The sequence below is a fragment of the Carlito syrichta genome, unplaced genomic scaffold (genome assembly GCF_000164805.1).
Source record: "Carlito syrichta isolate Samal-C Ts95f unplaced genomic scaffold, Tarsius_syrichta-2.0.1 Scaffold308139, whole genome shotgun sequence".
Taxonomy (NCBI): domain Eukaryota; kingdom Metazoa; phylum Chordata; class Mammalia; order Primates; family Tarsiidae; genus Carlito; species Carlito syrichta.
This window is the reverse complement of record NW_007252235.1, coordinates 234,003-254,612: the sequence shown is the minus strand read 5'-3', so window position 1 is coordinate 254,612 and position 20,610 is coordinate 234,003. Positions and strand designations below refer to the sequence as shown.

Below are 20,610 nucleotides of genomic sequence, written 5' to 3'. Positions count from 1 at the left end.
TAACTTTAATTCTGGCTGAAGTGATTTACTTCCTTAAATAATTTTATATGTCTAAAAGACAACTTAAGTTTAGTACAGAAAAGTCATTCACTTCAAATAAAATCTGATGGGTAGAACAAAAATGGATTACAATTTGTATGTTCTAAGATCCTACATTATTTTCCTTCTCATCAGCTCCCTCTACCGTTTTTAAAAAATATAAAAAGCTGACAAATTTACAAACTCCTTTCCGATATACTAGTTTCAACGACTTTGATTTTGGGCTTGTATTAAAAATTACGAAAAAAGAACTCAAGTGTCTCTATTTGAAGAACAAAAACCAAAAGCAAAAACAATCTGTCTAATGCCTACTGATGTTTAGTATCTTCTGCATAATGATATCTAAATGTAAGAAAATAAGGTTCATATTTTAAAAACCATAATGAAAAAGCAGGCTCTTCACATGGTCAGTTATTCTAATTGCTTAATATAATAATTTCAAGCTCTAGCTCCTTGGATTGAAATTTCCTTTACTAGAGAATTAATAAATTCCTTTGCCACCCCCCTTTAAGTAATACCATTACCAACCTCTATTTCACATTATATAATGCTTCACAATTTACAGAAAGCCTTTGCTTTAGTCTCTAATTTTAATGAGATGTACTAACCATTTTCTTTGTCCAATAACCTACTTCCTTCTTAAGATTTTCTTCACGCCGGGCTTGGTGGCTCAGCCTGTAATCCCACACCTTTGGGAGGCTGAGGTGAGTGGATTGCCTGAGCCCGCGGGTTCGAGACCCACCTGGGCAGCGAGACCTCATCTCTACAATAAATCAAAAAATCAGCCGGGCGTGGTAGCGCATGCCTGTAATCCTGGCTACTGGGAAGGCTGAGGTAGAAGGATCACTGGAGCCCAGCAGGCGAGGCTGCAGTGGCCAGGTGCGGGCACTGCACTCCAGTCTGAACAACCGAGTGAGACTCCAACTCAAAAAAAAAAAGATTTTCTTCACATTGCCCTCTGAAACAAAATTTTGAAAATCTTTCCCTGATAAGCTTTCCAACTTGCAGAAGCACTTGTGACATCTTGAAAGTACAACCTCAATCTAAGCATGTGACTTGCTCTACTCTTTCAAACAAAAACCACCCATACAGATGTTTATAATTTAGCTTATGTATAACTGGTTTAATGTACAATTATTGTGTGCAAAATATTTCTTTTACCCATTTACTGTGCTTTTTTTCATTTCTATATTAGAATGAATTCAAATCCTATAGCCATCAGTTAGCTTTGCTAAATTTTAATAACATCAAACTTCTACCCCAAAGAAAGCTTTATTGGAAATGTACACTAGGGCTCAAATTCAAGGAGAGTACAGAAACATTTTTAAGTGCATGTGCTTTTGGCAGCACTGCTCTGTGTATAAAGATAGACCATTATGAAAAGTGAAAAGGCAAGAAATGTGTAATTTGATTGATATTATATATAATACACTACATTTAGATATAGTATAACTGTTGCCTGATAGCTACTAATTCAGAACAGTGGTTATGTGTGTTTGGGGTGGGTGGGGGCAGCAAAAAGAAAGAGCTTCATATTCTACTTAAATAAAGTACTAAATGTAACTAGAAAAGCACCTCAAGCTCATATAGCACTACCTAGTAGAATTAAAAACAAGCTGGTGTCAATGTGGGTTTATGTTTAGTGACTAATTATAATCAATGGAACAGACTTTTTCTCCCACGAAATATGCTATACCAATCACCTCATTCTAATGCTTTACATGTGTCAAATAAGAGAATACAGGAAAAGTATCCATGTGCTGGCTCAGAGGATGCTCTTAATAAATGTAAGCTATTATGAGCTCCTTTAAATAACAGAAGGTCATATATCAGAATACGTTTCTCCTTAAAATGTAAATACAATTGATTCTCATTATTTGAGGGTTCCACAACTGTGAATTTGACTACTCACCGAAATTTATTTGTAACCTCAAACAACGAAGTTATGAGAAGTTTGAGTTTCCTGATGCACATATTCCCAGCTGAAGTCGAACAAGGTGGTGCTCTGCCTTCTTGTTTCAGCTGACATAATGTAAACAAGTATCATTTTTGTGATGTAGTGCCATTATCGTGCATTTTTATGCTTTTTGTTCATAATTTCACTGTTTCACGTGACTTCCAAGTGTAGTGCTAAGGAGCTATTCAGTGTTCCCAAGAACAAGAAGATTGTGATATGCCTTACGGAGAAAATATGAGTGTGTTCATTAAGCTTCATTCAGGGATTAGTTATAGTGCTATTACCTATGAAAGTTCAATAGTAATTAAAAATGTATATGTGTGAAGTGAGTGGATTGCCTGATCCTGCAGGTTCAAGACCCATCTGGGCAACTTGGTGAGACCTCATCTCTACAATAAATCAAAAAAAAAAAAAAAAAAAAAACTAGCCAGGTGTGGTGGTGTGCGCCTGTAGTTCCAGCTACTTGGAAGGCTGAGGCGGAAGAATCGCCGGAGCCCAGCAGGTCGAGGCTGCAGTGGCGGTGGCCGGGAGCAGCCACTGCACTCCAGTCTGGGCGACAGAGTGAGACTCCAACTCAAAAAAAATAAAGTATATGTGTATAATGATGTATTTAAACAGAAACAGACATAAAACTAATTCATGTATTGACAAGTTGGCAAAAATGTTGTGACCAGAAAGGCCCACAGTGAACTAACCCTGAATCACCCCTAGGAGAAACTGTTCTATATTCACTCTTTTAGTGTCTGCAGCAACCTTATAGAACACAACTATAGCAAAAAAGAACTGTCTGCCCCGTAAGCAAGATTTCTCAATGGATTAGAAATGAATAATGAAAGAAGATAGAAATGACTCCAAAGTTTCTTGCCTGAGAAAACAGGATAGAATTACCATCAATTAAGATTTAAAAAAAAGCTGGGGGCAGCAGGTTAGGAATAAAACAAAAACTGCTCAGTTCTGACATATTAAGTTTGAGATATTCAAGTAAAGTTGTCAAGGCAATTTTTACATAAATCAAAAGTTTACAAGAAGGTCTCAGGTGGAGACATAAATTTGGAGCTGTCAGCACACAGCTGGTATTTAGAGTCATGGAATGGTATGACAGTGAATGGAAAGAGAGGGTGGCCATGAGAAGACTGGGGAAAAGAGGAGGGACCAGCAAAGGAAGTGAAGAAATTTGCCATCAGTGCAGGAGAAAAAAAACAAAAATGTGGTATCCTGGAAGTCAAGTGAAAAAAGCATGAGAGTGAATGATTAATGCCTCAAAAGCCACTGATATGTCAAGTAGAATGGAGAACATGAGTGACCCTGACAGCGTTCTCCTTGGAGGGTGAAGGTAAAAGTCTGGCTGGTGTGGGTTTAAGGGAACGTGAAGAAAAGAATTTGAGAAAAGTTTTGCCAACTCTTAAGTTCTGCAGCCAAAGAAAGCAAAATAAGGTACAGAGAAAGTGAGGTCAAAGAATTTGTTGGGCATTCCTTTGGTTCATTTTTGTTTTTCAAGGTGGGAAAGCAAATCAACTGTTCATTTGTTCTTGTATGATTATATGTTGGTAACAATATAAAGATAGAAAAAAAAAAGAATGTATGAAAGAGAGGACAGAATTCCTAGAAATTTTAGGTATTTTAATTATTTTAAGTATTACTAATGGTAATAATAAAAAGGCTTATGGGATTCAGGAATATTATAATTTCAGTAACTGAGTAGAATATTAACACCACATTAAGATCTCCATTAGGACTAACTACTCACTTTCTGGGCTCTCTGACTGTTTCCTTCCCTCCCATGATAATTAAAACCTTAGATGTCTTCAAATTAAAACTCTACTACATATCTTCATAATATTATGGAGTTGCTGAAAAGCAAAGCTGATCATTATTTCAGTATATAAAAACCTATGAGTAACCAACCACTGTGGCTCGCAACTGTAATCCCAGCACTTTGGGAAGCCGAAGCAGGAGGACTGCTAAAGGCCAGGAGTTTGAGACCAGTCTTGGCAACATAGCAAGACCTTGTCTCTACAAAAAAATCAGCCAAGCATGGTGGAATACGCCTGCTGAGGCAGCTACTCGAGAGGTTGAGGCGGAAGGATCACCTGAGACCAAGAAGTCAAGATTGTGGTGAATCGTGGTCGTGCCACAGCACTCCAGCATGGGCAACAGAATGAGATCCCAATCAGAAATTAATTTTTAAAAAGCAACCTATAAGCTTCATAGAGACCACAAGTTATCAGAATCATGAAAAAATTACCTGCCAGTTTCCATATCCTGAAAACGGTTCTCTATTACTCACTTTTAATCCAGCCGCATAACCGACTGGTTGTGGGGCAATATTGGACTGTCCAGCTTCCCCTATAACCACAGCTAAGCCAAAGACCTCCTGGAAGGCATCTCGGACAGCAGCAACTTTTACTTCTTTATTTGACGTTACTACAATATCCAATTCACCTCCAGACTCTACAAAGACCAAAGGAAAATTTCAACTTCAAATTAAAATAACGAAACTCTCATAATTACTACCATACCAATTGCTAACATTTTATTTACATAATTATTACTAGCTTCATAAAACCACCTTTTTTATATGGCTGAGGAAACTGAAGGTGACCAAAGTCTTGCCCAAGGTAATGAAATCACTTAGCACTAATGTCAGGACTCAAACCTACATCTGTCAGATTCTGAAATGATTTTTTTTAGCCACATTGTCTGATACAACACTTCTCATGCTCAAATCTAACAGCATCTTATTCCAATATGTGCTTATCCTAGAGTTACCAACTTTATCTGAATTTTAAAAACGAGAATTTAATGCATTATCTGAGGGAGTCTTATATACAAGCAGACAATGGACCATGCCATCTCTAATTAGTTCTGAGTACCATGTCTGCCACAACTAGAGCACACATTTTTCTGTATTCTATGAAATGCTGCGTCAGAATATATTAGCAACTCTTCCTGAAAACAGTGTTCTGTGGTCAAATAACATTGGGAAATACTGCACACCATATTCCTTTATTAGAAATTCACAATGCACATTATTAACATAGCACAGATTCTGAAAAATCCAACTACTGAAAATCATGACTAACCCAATACATTCCATACTTAATCTGCACTTAATCAGCTCATGTAATATTATTCAGCATCCAATAATGGCCCCCAAAAAGCTTTCCACAGGTATCAAACAGGAAAACGATAATAAGCCTACTACACCATTCAATTAACTTAGCCACATTTCATTTTCTAATTAGTTTAAACTTTGGATAGACACATATACTGCATTTGTAAAACTGCAAATCAAAATGGTTTTTCTGCTGCTGATTAATACAAACAGACACTCATGACACACAATCTAACTCCAAGTGGATGCCAGTTTCCAATCCTTCAGCTATAAAGCAATGAGAAAAATCAAATTATAGGGCTTGTGAAGTATAAGTTACACAGTTGGGATACTATATTTACAGAAAATTAAAGATTCTCCCTGATAATAAGTTATTTGTCAAAGAGTTGTACTGAAGTTATGCACTAATCAAGGACTATCATGAAATATACTTTTTATCTAGAAAGCATTTAAATGTGAGGATTATCAAGCTTTATTATACATCCCTATCATTAAAAAAAAAAAAGAGCCAGGCACGGTGGCTCATGCCAGTAATCCCAGTGCTTTAGGAGGCTAAGGCAGAAAGACTGCTTGAGGCCAGGAGTTCGAGATCAGCCTGGGAAATACAGTGAAACCTGTTTCTACAAAAAACAAAAAAATTAGCCAGGCACGGTGGTGCACAAGTGAGAACCTGTCTCTAAAAGGAAAAAAAAGAGCACATACCACAAATAGGTACCTATTTTCAAATTATACATATACTACTGTCCTAATACAAATATGCAAGCATATATGAAAACTGAAGTAACATAAAACTTGAAAGTTTAAAAGGCTAAGAGCAATATGAAAAAAAAGATATTTTCAAACATTTTTAATTTTTCAATTATTTTTAAAAACCTATGCACTATTATTTCTAGACACAACAATTTGACCAAATATGTCTCATTATTTTTAAAGATCTTAACCAAACATTTTGTGATATAGTGAATTCAAAGCCATGGCACAATGTATTTTGATATTTGGCATTAAAGGTTATCACTGGTAAAAGAGATTTCTCATGGAGTTCTTTTGCCCCAGAAACAAGACTGTTTTTCCCTAGTGAGTATCTTGTGGAGCAGCTGCAAATATTTCCTAAATATTTGTTTTTTAAAAAAACATGGATCCCTTTTACCTGACTGACATAATATTCCACAGATCACATCTTTGTCAGGCATTTCAGAAGTCACTAGAGCCAAAAAGCAATGGGTTGCATGGAAGAATATACTTTTTTCCCATTTTTTTTCCCTCCATGTGGGACATATCTCTTGACCCCAACTAAATACTGCTCCATTAAGCTTCAGTTCAAAAAGGCTTTTCAGTTAAGCTTCAGTTCAAAAAGGCTTTTCAGTTTGTGATGAGTAGTCCTGCCTTTAAGGAAAAAACAATTAAAGTACTGTAGAAATTTAAACTGTGTTAAAATCCACTTCTAATTATTCTTGTGCTTTCTTGATACATTTGAAATTGTTACATCAAGTGATTTCTAGAATATTTCTGTAAAAATACTGTAAGTTTTACTTTGAGTTTTATTAGATCAGAACGGTGTTGCTTTTACTGTTAGTTTTTTTCACAAACAGCTTTACTATTTTTTAAAGCTAACTGATTAACATTATGTTATTATAAGTTATGATATCTGCTAATAGAAATTTCATTTCTGTATCTTTCATTTTTCCCCTTTGGTCTTACATGCCTTTTACTTGATGTCGTGGAGACTACTGGCTTGAGAAACTGCCTTTGGTTTGAGTCCTATCTTTATAATTTGCTATCTTCATTACCTTGGGGAAGTCATTGATCTTGCTTCTTTGTTGAAAAATACCTGCCACTTCATAGTCCTTGCTCTAAGGATTAAATAATTATTTTCACAGTCTAACATGGTACATCCATTAAAACAGTAAGACCTTCAAAAATATCAATTCCTTTCCTTACATCATTCAAAATATGTACTTCTGAAAAAAAGAATATATTTGATGTATTAAGTATATAAAACTGTATTATGAATATATGAAATCAATATATATGGTAGAGTCCAGTTTCTGAATCCTCTGAATAGTTATAAACACAAAGAACAATTCAGCTGATTTCATTTTTTATTAAATTTTCTACTACAAGGAAAGCAAAGTGGCTAAGCGTAAAAAAATTGAGCCTGGGTTCAATCTAGCACCTAGGGTAATCACTTGCATCTCTCTGAAGCCAGGTTCTTCATATAGAAATTAAAGAAAACATGCACTTTGCAGAGCTCTTGTAAGAATTAATGTCTGGCAGAAGCAGTCAGTAAGTATTTTGCCCTTTGACATTTACTAGACAGTAAACTACCAACATAGTCCTGAATCATTAAAGCTATTGGCTCTTTACTGCCATTAAAAAATCTCTGTTAGCCGGGCTCGGTGGCTCAGCCTGTAATCCCGTGCCTTCGGAGGCTGAGGTGAGTGGATTGCCTGATCCCACGGGTTCGACACCTGCCTGGGCAACTTGGTGAGACCTCATCTCTACAATAAATCAAAAAATAAGCCGGGCGTGGTAGCGTGCACCTGTAGTCCCAGCTACATGGAAGGCTGAGGCGGAAGGATCACCGGAGCCCAGCAGCTCGAGGCTGCGGTGGCCAGGAGCAGCCACTGCCTGGCCACTGCACTCCAGCCTGGGCGACACAGTGAGACTCCAACTAAAAAAAAAACTCTGCTGCACAACTGCTATACAATTTTGGCTTATAAATTATTTTCTACGGATTATTAACAATTGGTCACTGATCCTGGTAGGTGATAACATTTTTTTCACATATTGGATATGTACTTAAAAATAAATAGCCGACTGTATCTCTATGTTAATTGTCTAGAAGATTCTGGATAGTGAGAGTTCAAAGGTGATTAAAATAGCTTTCCCAACAAACCTAGTAATCTGATATAATAACTAGATTAAGTTCCTCCAAAAATACTATTCCTGACTTAAGAATAAACACATTTAACTAAAATAGGTAACTAAAGAAATATAAAAAAAAAAGTTTGAACAAAACATCACTTCAAATGTTAACAGTGAATAAAATTCATATAAAGCAATGTTAACCTATATTTAAAATTAAAATCAATAAGTACACTAATAATTCACTGCTTTTACTCCTTCAAAGTTCATTCTGTGGAGATTCAAGATTTATTTGATAACTAAAGATAAATTAATAATAATATCAAAAACTAAGACTGATAATCAACTTAATGCAAGAATATAACAGGAATTTCCACTGATTACATAAGTGAAAACAAACTGAGAATTGTGCTAAGTGGCTGACACTGACATACTTTAAAAAAATAATGCAGACACAAGTCTAATTTATGTACGTACTGATATATGGAGCCATGCCAGGGTCCAGCGTTGTAATCATGCTTTCTACTGAATGTTTTGTCTTATCAAGCACAGATTTCACCATTGGATTCCCAGCCACACCCTGCATAAAATAAATTAATATGTAAATACTAACTCTAAGCAAGGAACATCAAGATCTTCATGATTGTTAAGGAAACTGTTTAAAAAGTTCCAATGCATCTCAAACCAGTTCTTGTGTAAAATATAAGAAAAATGATGTCATGACAGTATCAAATTGCTATTAAGTTTCTAAATGATACTCTCAATTTTTCTTTCTACTGTATCACAAAGCCATAGCAGTAGGCAGTCTAGCAGCAGTGTGTGTATTTATGTAACTTACGCATACATTTCACTTTTTAAAATTTATGTATTTATTTGTATAAAAGATTAGGCAAAACTTGTCTATCAGGGTTCCTAATAAAGACTGTGCTGGACACAGTTAGCCCAAGCACTTGGTGGTCCAAGTGCTGGCCTGAACCCAGCACTTTGGGAAGCCAAGGCAGAAGGACTACTTGAGCCCAGAAGCTCAAGATTAGTCTGGGCAACATGGGAAGACCTTGTCTCCACAAAGAATAAAAAAATTAACCAGGCGTGGTGGAATGTGCCTATAGTCCTGCAACCTGGGAGGCTGAAACAAAAGGATTACCTGAGCTCAGGAGTTTCAGGCCGTAGTCAGCCGTAACTGTACCACTATACTCTAGCCTGGGTGAGAATGAGACTCTGATTTTTTTTTTAAAAAGATGTCTACATAAGTCCATACTTTGTTCCCTAGTAATAAAACAAGTAAAAACATCTCTCACCTGGGAGTAGAACAGTTACTTATTATTGTAATATACAACATTTTGCTATGTTCTACTAGTTTCTTCTTTTTCCTACTTTCTCACTTTGTACATTCCCAAACTCTCCAATTTTGGCTAGACCTATTCCTCTGGATTCTTAGAACTGCACTATTAGACAGAAGAAACCAAGTCTGAGTATTTCCTCCTTGTGTGATACTTCTACCAGGGTACAGTACACTTGAAGGAGCAATGCCTCCTAAGATGACATCTGCATAACAGGCTATGATTCCTTCTTTCCAACTAAGGTGATTCAAGAAAAGATGAGTTCATAATAATGAAATTTAATATCACATGAGTTACTACTATTTACAAACCCTGCAGAGTTGAACTAGGTATTAGAACTCCTAACAGATACACTGAAATATTCTCTAACAGGTGGAAAAAAAGAAGTTGTAGTCTGTACACAAAGAAAACTTTTTAAAAGTACAGAGGGATATAAGTTTAGAAAAATGCTATGTTCCTAAAACATGAAACTCAAATACTATATATGTTAGCCATCTACCAATTTTTTAATTGTACCAATTGTTTAATATATAAAATAAATTAGCAAAAAAACTCACAGCAGAGTATTCGGAGGAACTTGACAGAATGATTTCAAAATTCATTGATAAAAATAAATGGGAAAGTCCAGCAAAAAAAAAAAAAAAAAATTGAATAAAAGAGAAATCAGCAACCTTATACAAGTAAATACTGATACATCTTTATAAATGCAGAGACTTGAACTGTACTTTTTTATCTTTCTTATCACTGGATGCCCCTCATCCCCAGCTCTGCACATATTAGTATAATAAATGAACAGTTACAATAATTAAGACAGTGTGTTGCTTTTGCAAAGGGAGGCAAAGAGCAGTTCAATAGAATACAGAACCCAAAAACTAACTCTAACACACAACTTCAAAAGTAAGATAAAGGAGAAACATCAAATCATTGGGGATAGGACACTGAAAAAGTTCATGTAGCAGTTGGAAGAAAGTTAAGTAACTGGAAGAAAATTAAGCTTTATCTCTACTTCATATACGAGAATAAACTATAGTATAGTAAGAATCAGCTATATTAAACTGTTAAGTGTTAAAAAAAAAGAAACAAGATAAGTAGAAAAATCATTTTTAAAAAATTATTACATACTCTGGTAGGAAAAGGAAAAGGCCTTTAGCCTAAATACAAAAAATCAAGAAAGACTGATAGAAATTACTCCTGAAATTTAGGAACCTTTGTATCAAAAAAGCATAATTAAAGTAAAAACTAAAAATTCAACACATGATAGCATGTAGTAAAACATTCTCTGGGCTCAGTGGCTCAGCCTGTAATCCACGCCTTTGGGAGGCTGAAGTGAGTGAATTGCATGAGCCCGCAGGTTCGAGACCCACCTGGGCAACTTGGCGAGACCTCATCTCTACAATAAAATCAGAAAAATTAGCCAGGCGTGGTAGCGCGCGCCTGTAGTTCCAGCTACTTGGAAGGCTGAGGCGGAAGGATCGCCGGAGCCCAGCAGGTTGAGGCTGCGGTGGCCGGGAGCGGCCACTGCACTCCAGTCTGGGCAACAGAGCGAGACCCCAATTCAAAAAATAAAAATAAAAAAAGAGCTCTAGAAATTCATTAAGAAAATCATCTCAACTTAAAACTGGGCAAAGAACATGAATAGAGCATTAGCAAAAGAAAAATATAAATGCCTAAAATTCACATAAAAATATTCAAACTCAACAGTAAAGAAAAGCAAATTAAAATGTGGTATTATTTTTCTATCAAATCAGAAAATATTATATTTCAAATTAATAACCAATACTGCCAAGTGAAAAATGTTATAACAGTGTATTTTGATAAAACCTTTCTAGAGAGCACTTTGCATTAACAATGTTTTTAAACAGTTCACTCAAATTAATCCTAACGAAAGAAACATGCCCACAGAGACTTACATACAAGAGTGCCCATCATAGTTTTAGATAAGAATTACAATTAGTTCCTGGGTGCAGTGGCTCATGCCTGTAATCTCAGCACTTAGAGAGGCCTAGGTGAGAGGACTGTGTGAGACCAGGAGTTCGAAACCAGCCTAGGCAACATATCGAGACCTCATCTCTATAAATAATTTAAAAATTAGCCAGAAGTGGTGGAGCACACCTGTAGTCCCAGCTACGTGGTAGGCTGAGGCAGAAGGATTGCCCAAGCCTAGGAAGTCAAGGCTGCAGTGAACCAGAAATGTGCCACTGCACAGAGTAAGAATACAACTCAAAAAAAAAAAGAAAAGAAAAGAAAAAGAGTTACAATTTGAAGAGATCTAGTGTACAACATGGTGACTATAGTTAATAACAATGTATTATATTCTTGAAACCACCAATAGATTTTAAGTTTTCTCATCACAAATAATGACAACTATGTTAGGTACTGTATATGTTAATTAGCTCAATTTAACCATTCTAGAATATATACAAATTTCAACACATAATGTTGTACATGATAAATATATACAATTTTTACTCATTAATTAAAATTAATGTTTAAAAATAATTACAATTAGAAAATGTGAACAGCAGATTAGCAAAATAAAACATAGGAAATAAATGCAAGAGCATGTATGGTAAAACAGCCATAAGAAAAACCAAAATAATTTCTGAAAAATATTTTATGGCTAAGAAGATGCTCATGATACATGCTAAGTAAAGACAAACAGAAAACACAAAATTGTATCCATATGTCACTATAGCAATTTGATTTTTATTAAAAGAATAGATATATCTACACAGAAATGCACAGACAACAGATTTAGAACAACTACAGAAAACTGATAACAAAAGGATTTTTACTTTTTCCTTATGCCATTCTGTATTTTCAAAATTTTCCCTAATGGACATCTATAGAAAATTAAACATAATTTTTAAAGTAAATACCTCTTACCTTAATAAAGCCCCAAATTCCACCAGCAGACACATCATCCTGACCTCTACTAATTCTAGGATCTTCTTGCTCCTCGGGAAAAGTAATGGCTGATGTGGTTCCAGTTCCCTGTGCCAGAGATGTTAAACTTGTTTGCTGCGTAATAGGAGCTGGTAAAAGACCTGGACAATGGCAAAAATTTTAATAAGTATAATTTACTCTATAAACTTTTTCCTATAAAAAAGATACAACATATGAAATGTGTAGCTCAAAAAGCTTTAGTAATGTAACTACATACTCAGGTATTTCAAAACTAAATTATAAACTCAAAGAATAACCTGAACCTTTATAAAATGCAAATTAAATAGAATTCCAAAAGAGAAATTTCTTCCCTTTACATAGGCTCACACCAAGTGTCCTGAAAATGGACAAAAATATACACAAAAAAGTTCAAGCTGGGCTTGGTGGCTCAGCCTGTAATCTGGCGCCTTTGGGAGGCTGAGGTGAGTGGATTGCCTGAGCCCGTGGGTTCGAGACCCGCCTAGGCGGCGAGACCTCATCTCTACAATAAATCAAAAAATCAGCCAGGCGTGGTAGCGCATGCCCGTAATTCCGGCTACTCGGAAGGATCACCGGAGCCCAGCAGGTCGAGGCTGCGGTGGCCGGGAGCAGCCACTGCACTTCGGTCTGGGTGACAGAGTGAGACTCCAACTCAAAAAAAAAAAAAAAAAAAAAAGTTCAGGTTTGTCCTCTTTAGCACTTTGATGTGAACAGCTACAGTTCTAGTCTCTTTAGTCCATAAAAATAATTGAACACCTAAGCCTATCATATAAAAGCATATAACAATTACTGCACATACTCCCAATATACTTCGTTTTAACTTCAAAAAATTCACATAAGAATTGGCAAAGGTATATTACTTGTGCTCTGCAATTCTCTTTATTCATAAAGGTAGATAAGCAAAGTTGGATAACAAAAATAAAAAAAAAAATCACAGCAAAGTTGCTTCTTTTCCCTAAAATGAGAAAAAACAAGCAGAAGATAAGGATAGAGTTGTGATAACTGACTTGCAGCAATCATTCCACAGAAGCAAAAAATGTAAATGTAACTGACCTAGGAAAGGAAATGACCCAGTATCATCAACTTGTCACACGTGAGTTTTTATTTAGTTTGGAATTTTTAGCTGGCTAAAAAAACACTACTCCCTGGATAATTTTTAAAATAAAGCTTTAAAAAAACTCTCAGACTTCACCCTGACATTTCTCTATAAAAGCACAAAATTTTTAGCACATCTCATATACTAATCATATATAAAGTAGTATATCATATAAAAATCATATACTAAGTTACACCAGTTTTATTTTAGGAAGTTAAACAGCAAAAACAAGAGAACAGTAACTTTGGAAATTTTAAAAAATGAGTTTAAACATTAATGCAGAGAAACTGGAAACTCCAAACACTGTTGATGAGAAGGTAAAATGGCACACCCGCTTTAGAAAACAGTTTGGCATAGAGTTACCATGTAAGTCAGCAATTCCACACCCAACAGAAATGAAAACACGTCTACACAAAAACTTGTACACATACATTCATAAACCCCAAATTAACAGATGAATTAAATAAACAAAATGTGCTACACTTATACAATGGAATATTATTAAGCCATGAAAAGAATGAAGTACTAACAAACGCTAGAACATATTATATAAATCCATTTAAATGAAATGCCCAGAATAAGTAAATACATAAACACAAAAAGTAGATTAGCAGCTGCACAGGGCTGTGAGGACTGAGGGGAGGTGAAGACTGACTGCTATCAGGTATGGGATTTCTTTCCTTTTTTTTTCTTTTTTCTTTTTTGAGTTGAGTTCTTACTCTGTTGCCCAGGCTGCAGTGCAGTAGCACAATCACAGCTCACTGCAGCCTCCAACTCCTTGGTTCAGTCGATCCTTTTGCCTCAATTTACCAAGTAGCTGGGACTACTTGGTAGTAGTCCCTGACATCTGGCTAATTTTTTTTTTTTTTTTGTAGAGACAGGGTCTCGCTATGTTGCCCAGGCTGGTCTTGAACTCCTGGACTCAAGCAATTCTCTCACCTCAGCCTCCCAAAGTGCTGGGATTATAGGTGTGAGTCATCATCCCCAGCAAGGAGTTTTATTTTAGGGTGATGAAAAGATTATAAAATTGACTGTTAACAATGGATGCACAACTCTGTAAATAAACTAACAACTTCAGAATTGAACACTTAAAATTGGGCCAACGGTACAGTATGTGAGTTATATCTCAGTAAGCTATTATTTTTAAAAGAATAAAACATACAAATAGTCATGTATTGTTCAAAGCGTTATTAAGAGAATTACCTGTTCCTGAAGGTGCAGAAAATGACGGCATCAGCGGTGTCTGGGGAGCCCGTCCTGCATGTCCCCTTGTAATGTCATAACTTGAACCAACAGAAAATCCTGATGTAGGAGGACCCGAAGGGGGTGTGGATAAAAGAGTGCTTGGGGCAGAAGTTGAAGGTGGGAAGTGAGTTAAAGGGGGATTACTGAAGGCAGCAGCTGTCAACGGAGAAACAGGAGGTGGTATTGAAGTAACAAGTGGTGGAACAGAAGGAACTGGTGCAGGAGGCACAAAAGGTAATGGTGCTGAAGGCCTCACAGGAGGAGGGGGTGGCTGAGGAGTAGAATATGCCTGTGGTGGCAAGGACTCCATAGAGGAAACATTTGGAGAAGAGAAAGAACTGGTTGCAGCTAGAAAAGAGTGGAGAGGATAAAAACACAACATCGGAAATACTTTTTAGTTAGCTTTCAAACTATCACATTACTTTCTTCTCAAAATTTTTAAATTTAACAGAGCATATCCTAAGAATTAATTTAAAATATGTAATTTAAAACATGCAACAAATGAGGGCAAATGACTTTCAACTCCCATAAGTAAAAGAAGCTATAGGAAATTAACTTAAGGCATTGTTGTTCATCTTTGTTTTTGGTTTGTTTGTTTTCATGTGGTTTTAATAAAATAAAGCCATTTTTCATACCTGGTTTGAACACAAAAGCCTATAAAAATATCAATCACCACAAAGTCATACAACATTAGACAAAGCTAACACATGACTTTGAGGATATTTTTGCCTAACAAATAAAGAAAGATGGTTTATCATCATTATGACCATAAAGAACAAGTCTACCAAAAGCAAAATACTGTTTCCTTACTTTAAATATAAAGACTATTTTTTCTATCATTTAAATTAAAATGTTTGTCCTGAAAAAGATTAGAAAAGTTTTAAAACATGCATTCTTTTTTAAATTGACTCTGAGAAAAGATGATAGTATCTTCACTATCCTCAAAACATACAGATGTTAGACAACTTCATGTACCTAACGGAACTGGGGTAGAAGACATAGTAGTAGCAGCCAGTCCTGCAGGATTTGGTGGAGGAGTTCCAGGTGGTGTTGTCTCTATTCCACTCTCTTCCATCATTTTTCTTCAATGATGGTATACTGTAAAAACATAAACATGTAATAAATATTACACAGTGACCAAAAATTTATAAAGATTGCATAGAGAACAATTGAAAGAATAATTGTCAAGAGACAAATGTCTGCCTTTACTATTTATAATTCAGCTTATTTCCAGGTGAAGGTTTATCAAAATTCCTAAGAAAACTATGTATGAAAATACTTATTTTTTTTTTGAGTCAGTGTCTCTGTCATCCAGAATGGAGTGCTGTAGCACAATCATAGCTCACCACAGCCTTGAACTTCGTGGGCTCAAACGATCCTCCTGCCTCAGCATCCCTAGTAGCTAGCACTAATTTTTAAAAAAAATTTCTGTAGAGAAATATAGTCTTACTATATTGTCTAGGTTCGTCTCAAATGCTGAGCTCAAGCAATCCTTCCGCTTCAGCCTCTCAAAGTGCTGGGATGACATGCATAAGTCATCATGACCGGCTCTGTGAGAATATTTAACATCAAACAATCTTTGACATTTCCATACAGATACTTTATAACTGGAAACAGTTTTATGTTAACTATATATTATTGTCTAATATAGTTCAAATAGTAAATTACTAATTTGATTTGTCACATGAATCATATTATAGTTAGTTATGTCTAGATTTCAGTCACTACCACATTTAAAATAAAAATAAAATATTTAATACATTTTTGAGACCGTTCCTCTTTCCTCATAAAGCTCTTTCTGTTAGTTACCCGTTAGCATTTAAAAAAATTAAAATGTGCTCAATTTGATAAATGCATTAATTCACAATCTTTGTAGTTCTAGTTCCTAGTTTCAAAGTATGATGAATGGAACTAGTTGCTAGTTTCCTAGTTCCTATTTTAAAATGTACCCAATAACAGATAAAGTATATGACTCAGGCTTTAGAAAAGTTAACTATAGCAGGGTCCTAATAGATCACAATGGATTACAAAATATGGGGAAATTTCCTTAAAAATTACAAACTCTCAAGTCCATCTCAAGTATAAAATCAATTTCTAAATATGCTTAATTTGTTTTTAATGTTTTTATTCTTTTAACAAAATTCAGTGAAGGTTAGTTGCTTGCTAAGCACTATACTGGTACCTCTGGAAATACAATGGTTAGCAAAAACAAATAGGATACTTATAGTCTAGTACAAGAAACAAATAATAATAGCAATATACAACAAATTGTAGCCTGAATTACATGCTCTGAAGGTGAGAACAGTTATTTGGCAGGAATACGATTTTGACATAGAGGTCAGGAATTGGTTCCGCAAAGTAGTAACAAACAAACTGAGATCTAAAGGATAAGGAGAACTTAATTAGGCAAGAAAAAAGGAAGGCAGATTCCAGAAAAAGTGAATATAGAGCAAGTATAAAGGCCCTGTAAATTGGAGGAACAAGATACATTCAAGAAAACCCTTGTGACAAAAAAACAGAAAAGGAGAGTAAGGACCAGATAGGCAGAGCCTAGGTGATGATGAGCCTTATGAGCTGAAGCAAGGAACTGAGTTGTTTTTTTAAGAACAGAATGTCATAGTAGGACATTCAAGCTGGCAATAGCATATCTGTATTTTGTTTTAACTTTTTGGAAGTAATTTTAGATTTACAAGAAGATGCAAAAATAGAGTTCTTGAGTACCCTGAACTAACTTTTCTCAAAAACAGCATTTTACGTAACTACAGTATGATGATATTGATATAAATACCATTAACTATAGACTTTATTTGAATTTCACCTATTTTTACATCCACTTTTGTGTGTGCAGGTCTATGAAGTTTCATTATACGCACAAACTATAACCACCAGATCAGGATACAGACCACTACATTCCAAAGAAACTTCCTTTGGCCACCTTCCCACCAAACAAATGCTGGCAACCACTAATTTATTCTTGATCATTTTCTGTTACATAAACAGAATCACACAACATGTAACCTTTTGTCACTCAGGATAATGCTCTTGAGATTCATTCAAGTTCTTACATACATCAATAGTTGGTTCTTTTTTATTACTGAATAGTATTCCATTGTATAGATACACCAGTTTATCCACTTACCTGCTGAAGAACATTTAGGCTGGTTTCAGTTATTAGCAATTCATATTTGTTTTCTGAAAAGATTCCTTTGACAAAATATGAAGAATGGGATATTGGGCAGACAGAGCAGATAGACACCACTAAAGAAGATACCGAATACAGTTTAAATAGGAAGTGGCAAGAACCTAAACTAGCGATCCTCATAAGGAGAAGGGAGTAATTATGCCCCCAAGGGGTCACTTGGCAATGTCTGGAGATATTTTTGGTTGTCACAACCAGAGGGGTACTACTGGCATCTAGTAGGTAGAGGCTAGGGATACTGCTAAATCTTTCAATTTTACACTCTACACACAAGAACTAACTGGTTCCAAATGTCAATAGTGTCAAGGTTGAGAAACTCTGGCCTAAAGTGACAATAAGTAGATATGAAGAGTAAATAGATTTAAGAAATGTTTAGGTAGTAAAGCTCAGTGACTAACTGGATATGGAGGTAGGGAAAGGGAAAGACATAACTTGTACAACTGGATAGATGGAGGTACCACATGCAGAGACAGGGAACACTGCAAGAGGTCAAGGTGATGTATGAGGTTGTCTTTTTTTTGCAGGGAGGGGGGAATCATAAAGTGTCAGTCTTTGACATGTTGAGTTTAAGCTCCTTGCAACAAACATCCAAGTAGAGACATTGACTTGGTCTAGAGTCTAGAAACCACATAAATGTGGGTGTCATCAGTGTACTGATAGTCTCTAAAGTCATGCTCTAAGACAAAATTATCTAAAATGAATACCAAGAGAAAATAGAAAATGAATTAAAAACAATCTTTGGTTTAGTCAGGTAGAAGACAAGCTTGCAGAGAATGAGAGCTTAGTAGAAAGACAGTAAGAAAACCAGGACACTGTGGCGTCCAAAAGCCAGTGTTTTGCAGTACGATTGGGCAATAATATCAAATGCTGTAACAAAGCCAAATAGCAGACTACTTGAAAAGTTCAGTGGATTTGCCAAGCCAGAGATGAACTTAGTAAGAATGGTTTCTATGAAAGGAGTGGGGATAGAAACAAGCTTGAATTGGACTGAGAAGTGGGAAGCGAGACTAATAGGCACAATATTTCAAAAGTTTGCTGCAAATGTAGAGGAAAGATAAGTAGAGGACAGGAATCCAGGGAGGCTGGCTGTCCTTTTGCTCAGGGCCTACATATCAAAGGTAGATAATCTGAGACAGAAATACCCCTCTGGGAATTGTATCACATCCCACTAAAGCTACCTCTTTTCTTCATCTCATTTTTTAAATTGGTCATTTATCTTTCTAATACAGATGATTCCTAATCCTTACAATGGCTAGTAAAAGTCATGTTTAAAGAAAATCCTGATCCCTAACATTAACAAATGTGTTGGCAAAAGAACTTGTACAATGAATACAAAGCCATAACATGGAGTAAATAACCAATTTCTTTCAGTCTTTAAAAGTTTTTATTTGAGAATTGGCATAGTGACAATATTGGGGTAAATTTTGCATACATCAATATAATGCCTACTACTAAAGAAAGCCCTAGTATGATAAAACAAGACTGAAGCGTCAGAATTGGTAAAAGGGCACAAGTCTTGTTACCAAAACATAGTATTAGTATATCAACATTAAAGAAAAAGTGATCGAAATGGTTTGGAAACTGAGTACTCAGTCTCTAGCCAGACTCTGCTCTTCCAACTTGCCTGTGCTCTGGTTTTTCTGATTAAAAAAAAAAAATTTTTTTTTTGAATGGCTATTTATAAGTATACAAGCAAAGGAACGAAGAACAGAGCTTTGATAACCTTTAAAGCATTAGAAGCAATTATTATTGTTGATGTACTAGTGCCACAAGATTGTCCCTACTATCAGACATTAAGTGCAAGTTAGAGCCTGAGTTTTGTTTCTTCATTCTCAGCTCTGATCCCAAAATAAAATTCCATAAATGTTCATTGAATCACAGGGGCTGCACATAAGAAAGACTGGAATGCCACGCTGTGTCATGATGGCAGAAATATACACGCTGTCTCTCAAAATAACTACTCTCAATGACAAAAACCCCACTGGATATGAATTCCGTCAACCTTGGAAATGAGCTATCCTGAAAAAATGCCTGAAGCAGGTCCGGAAACCGAACAAAGAGACAAGAGTGCAAAAGCCCCGTGGAGTGGCGCTAAGCACGGATGGGGTCACATCCAGGAAAATAAGCTTCCTTTCCTTGCCCGTCCCTGTTTGGTGATTTGTCTCCAGGACCTTCGCAGGGCCAGAGAGGCCGAAATCCGCTTCCCGGAGACAGCGGCCTCCCCGCAGGCTCTGCCACGTCTCCAGGCCAGACGGGGCTGGGCTAAGGTCCGCGAGCGCTCGCCGCCAGTCTCTCCGGAGGCCGGCGCGCTGAAGCTGGGGCCAGAGGGCCAGGAGCTCCGGTCTCGGCCCTTGGACGGGAGCAAAGCGCAGGGATGAGACTCCGGGACCGCCCCCGCCGTGCAATTCCCGGCGGGGACTGCCTGCTTGGGGATGAGCGCCCCGGCCTGCTGCACCCCGCTTGCTCCCCCAGCCCGCGCCCGGGCCACGCGATCTAGGGGCTCAGAACCGACGCCTGCATCCCGCGGCTCCGGCCGGCCCGCCCACCTTCCAGGGACTGCGTCCCTCGGGGTCCGGCTCTGGTGTCGCGTGCCATGCCACGGCCCTCATGCTCCGGTACCGCAGCCAACTGACGCTCACCTGGGGTCCCTGCAGAGAGCCTGCGTGGTAGCTCCAAAGTGGGACGCAGGGAGGTCGGGCCGTAGAACTACGGCGGGGAGAAGACAAGGAAAGTGCAGCGAGCAGCTCACCTCCGCGCGTCCCCGCCTCCAAGATGGCCACCGACGGCGCATGCCCCTGCGGCTGCCACGTCGGCCGCGCGCGCCCCGCC

The 20,610-nt window shown here is 36.9% G+C and overlaps 1 protein-coding gene across 1 annotated transcript in view; it reads right to left on the bottom strand.

The window, feature by feature from the left end:
• The window catches only part of PRRC1 (proline rich coiled-coil 1), a 33,588-nt gene extending 12,979 nt beyond the window's left edge, over positions 1–20,609 (bottom strand). Inside the window, exons 1-6 of the mRNA XM_008065042.2 lie at positions 20,421–20,609; positions 15,558–15,680; positions 14,541–14,930; positions 12,203–12,363; positions 8,454–8,556; positions 4,284–4,447 (exon numbers count right to left, since the gene is read on the bottom strand). Of these exons, the coding sequence (XP_008063233.1) occupies positions 4,284–4,447; positions 8,454–8,556; positions 12,203–12,363; positions 14,541–14,930; positions 15,558–15,660 (921 nt within the window). The 5' untranslated portion in view covers positions 15,661–15,680; positions 20,421–20,609. The remainder of the gene's footprint in view (positions 1–4,283; positions 4,448–8,453; positions 8,557–12,202; positions 12,364–14,540; positions 14,931–15,557; positions 15,681–20,420) is intronic.
• Between the last annotated feature and the right edge of the window lies 1 nt (position 20,610).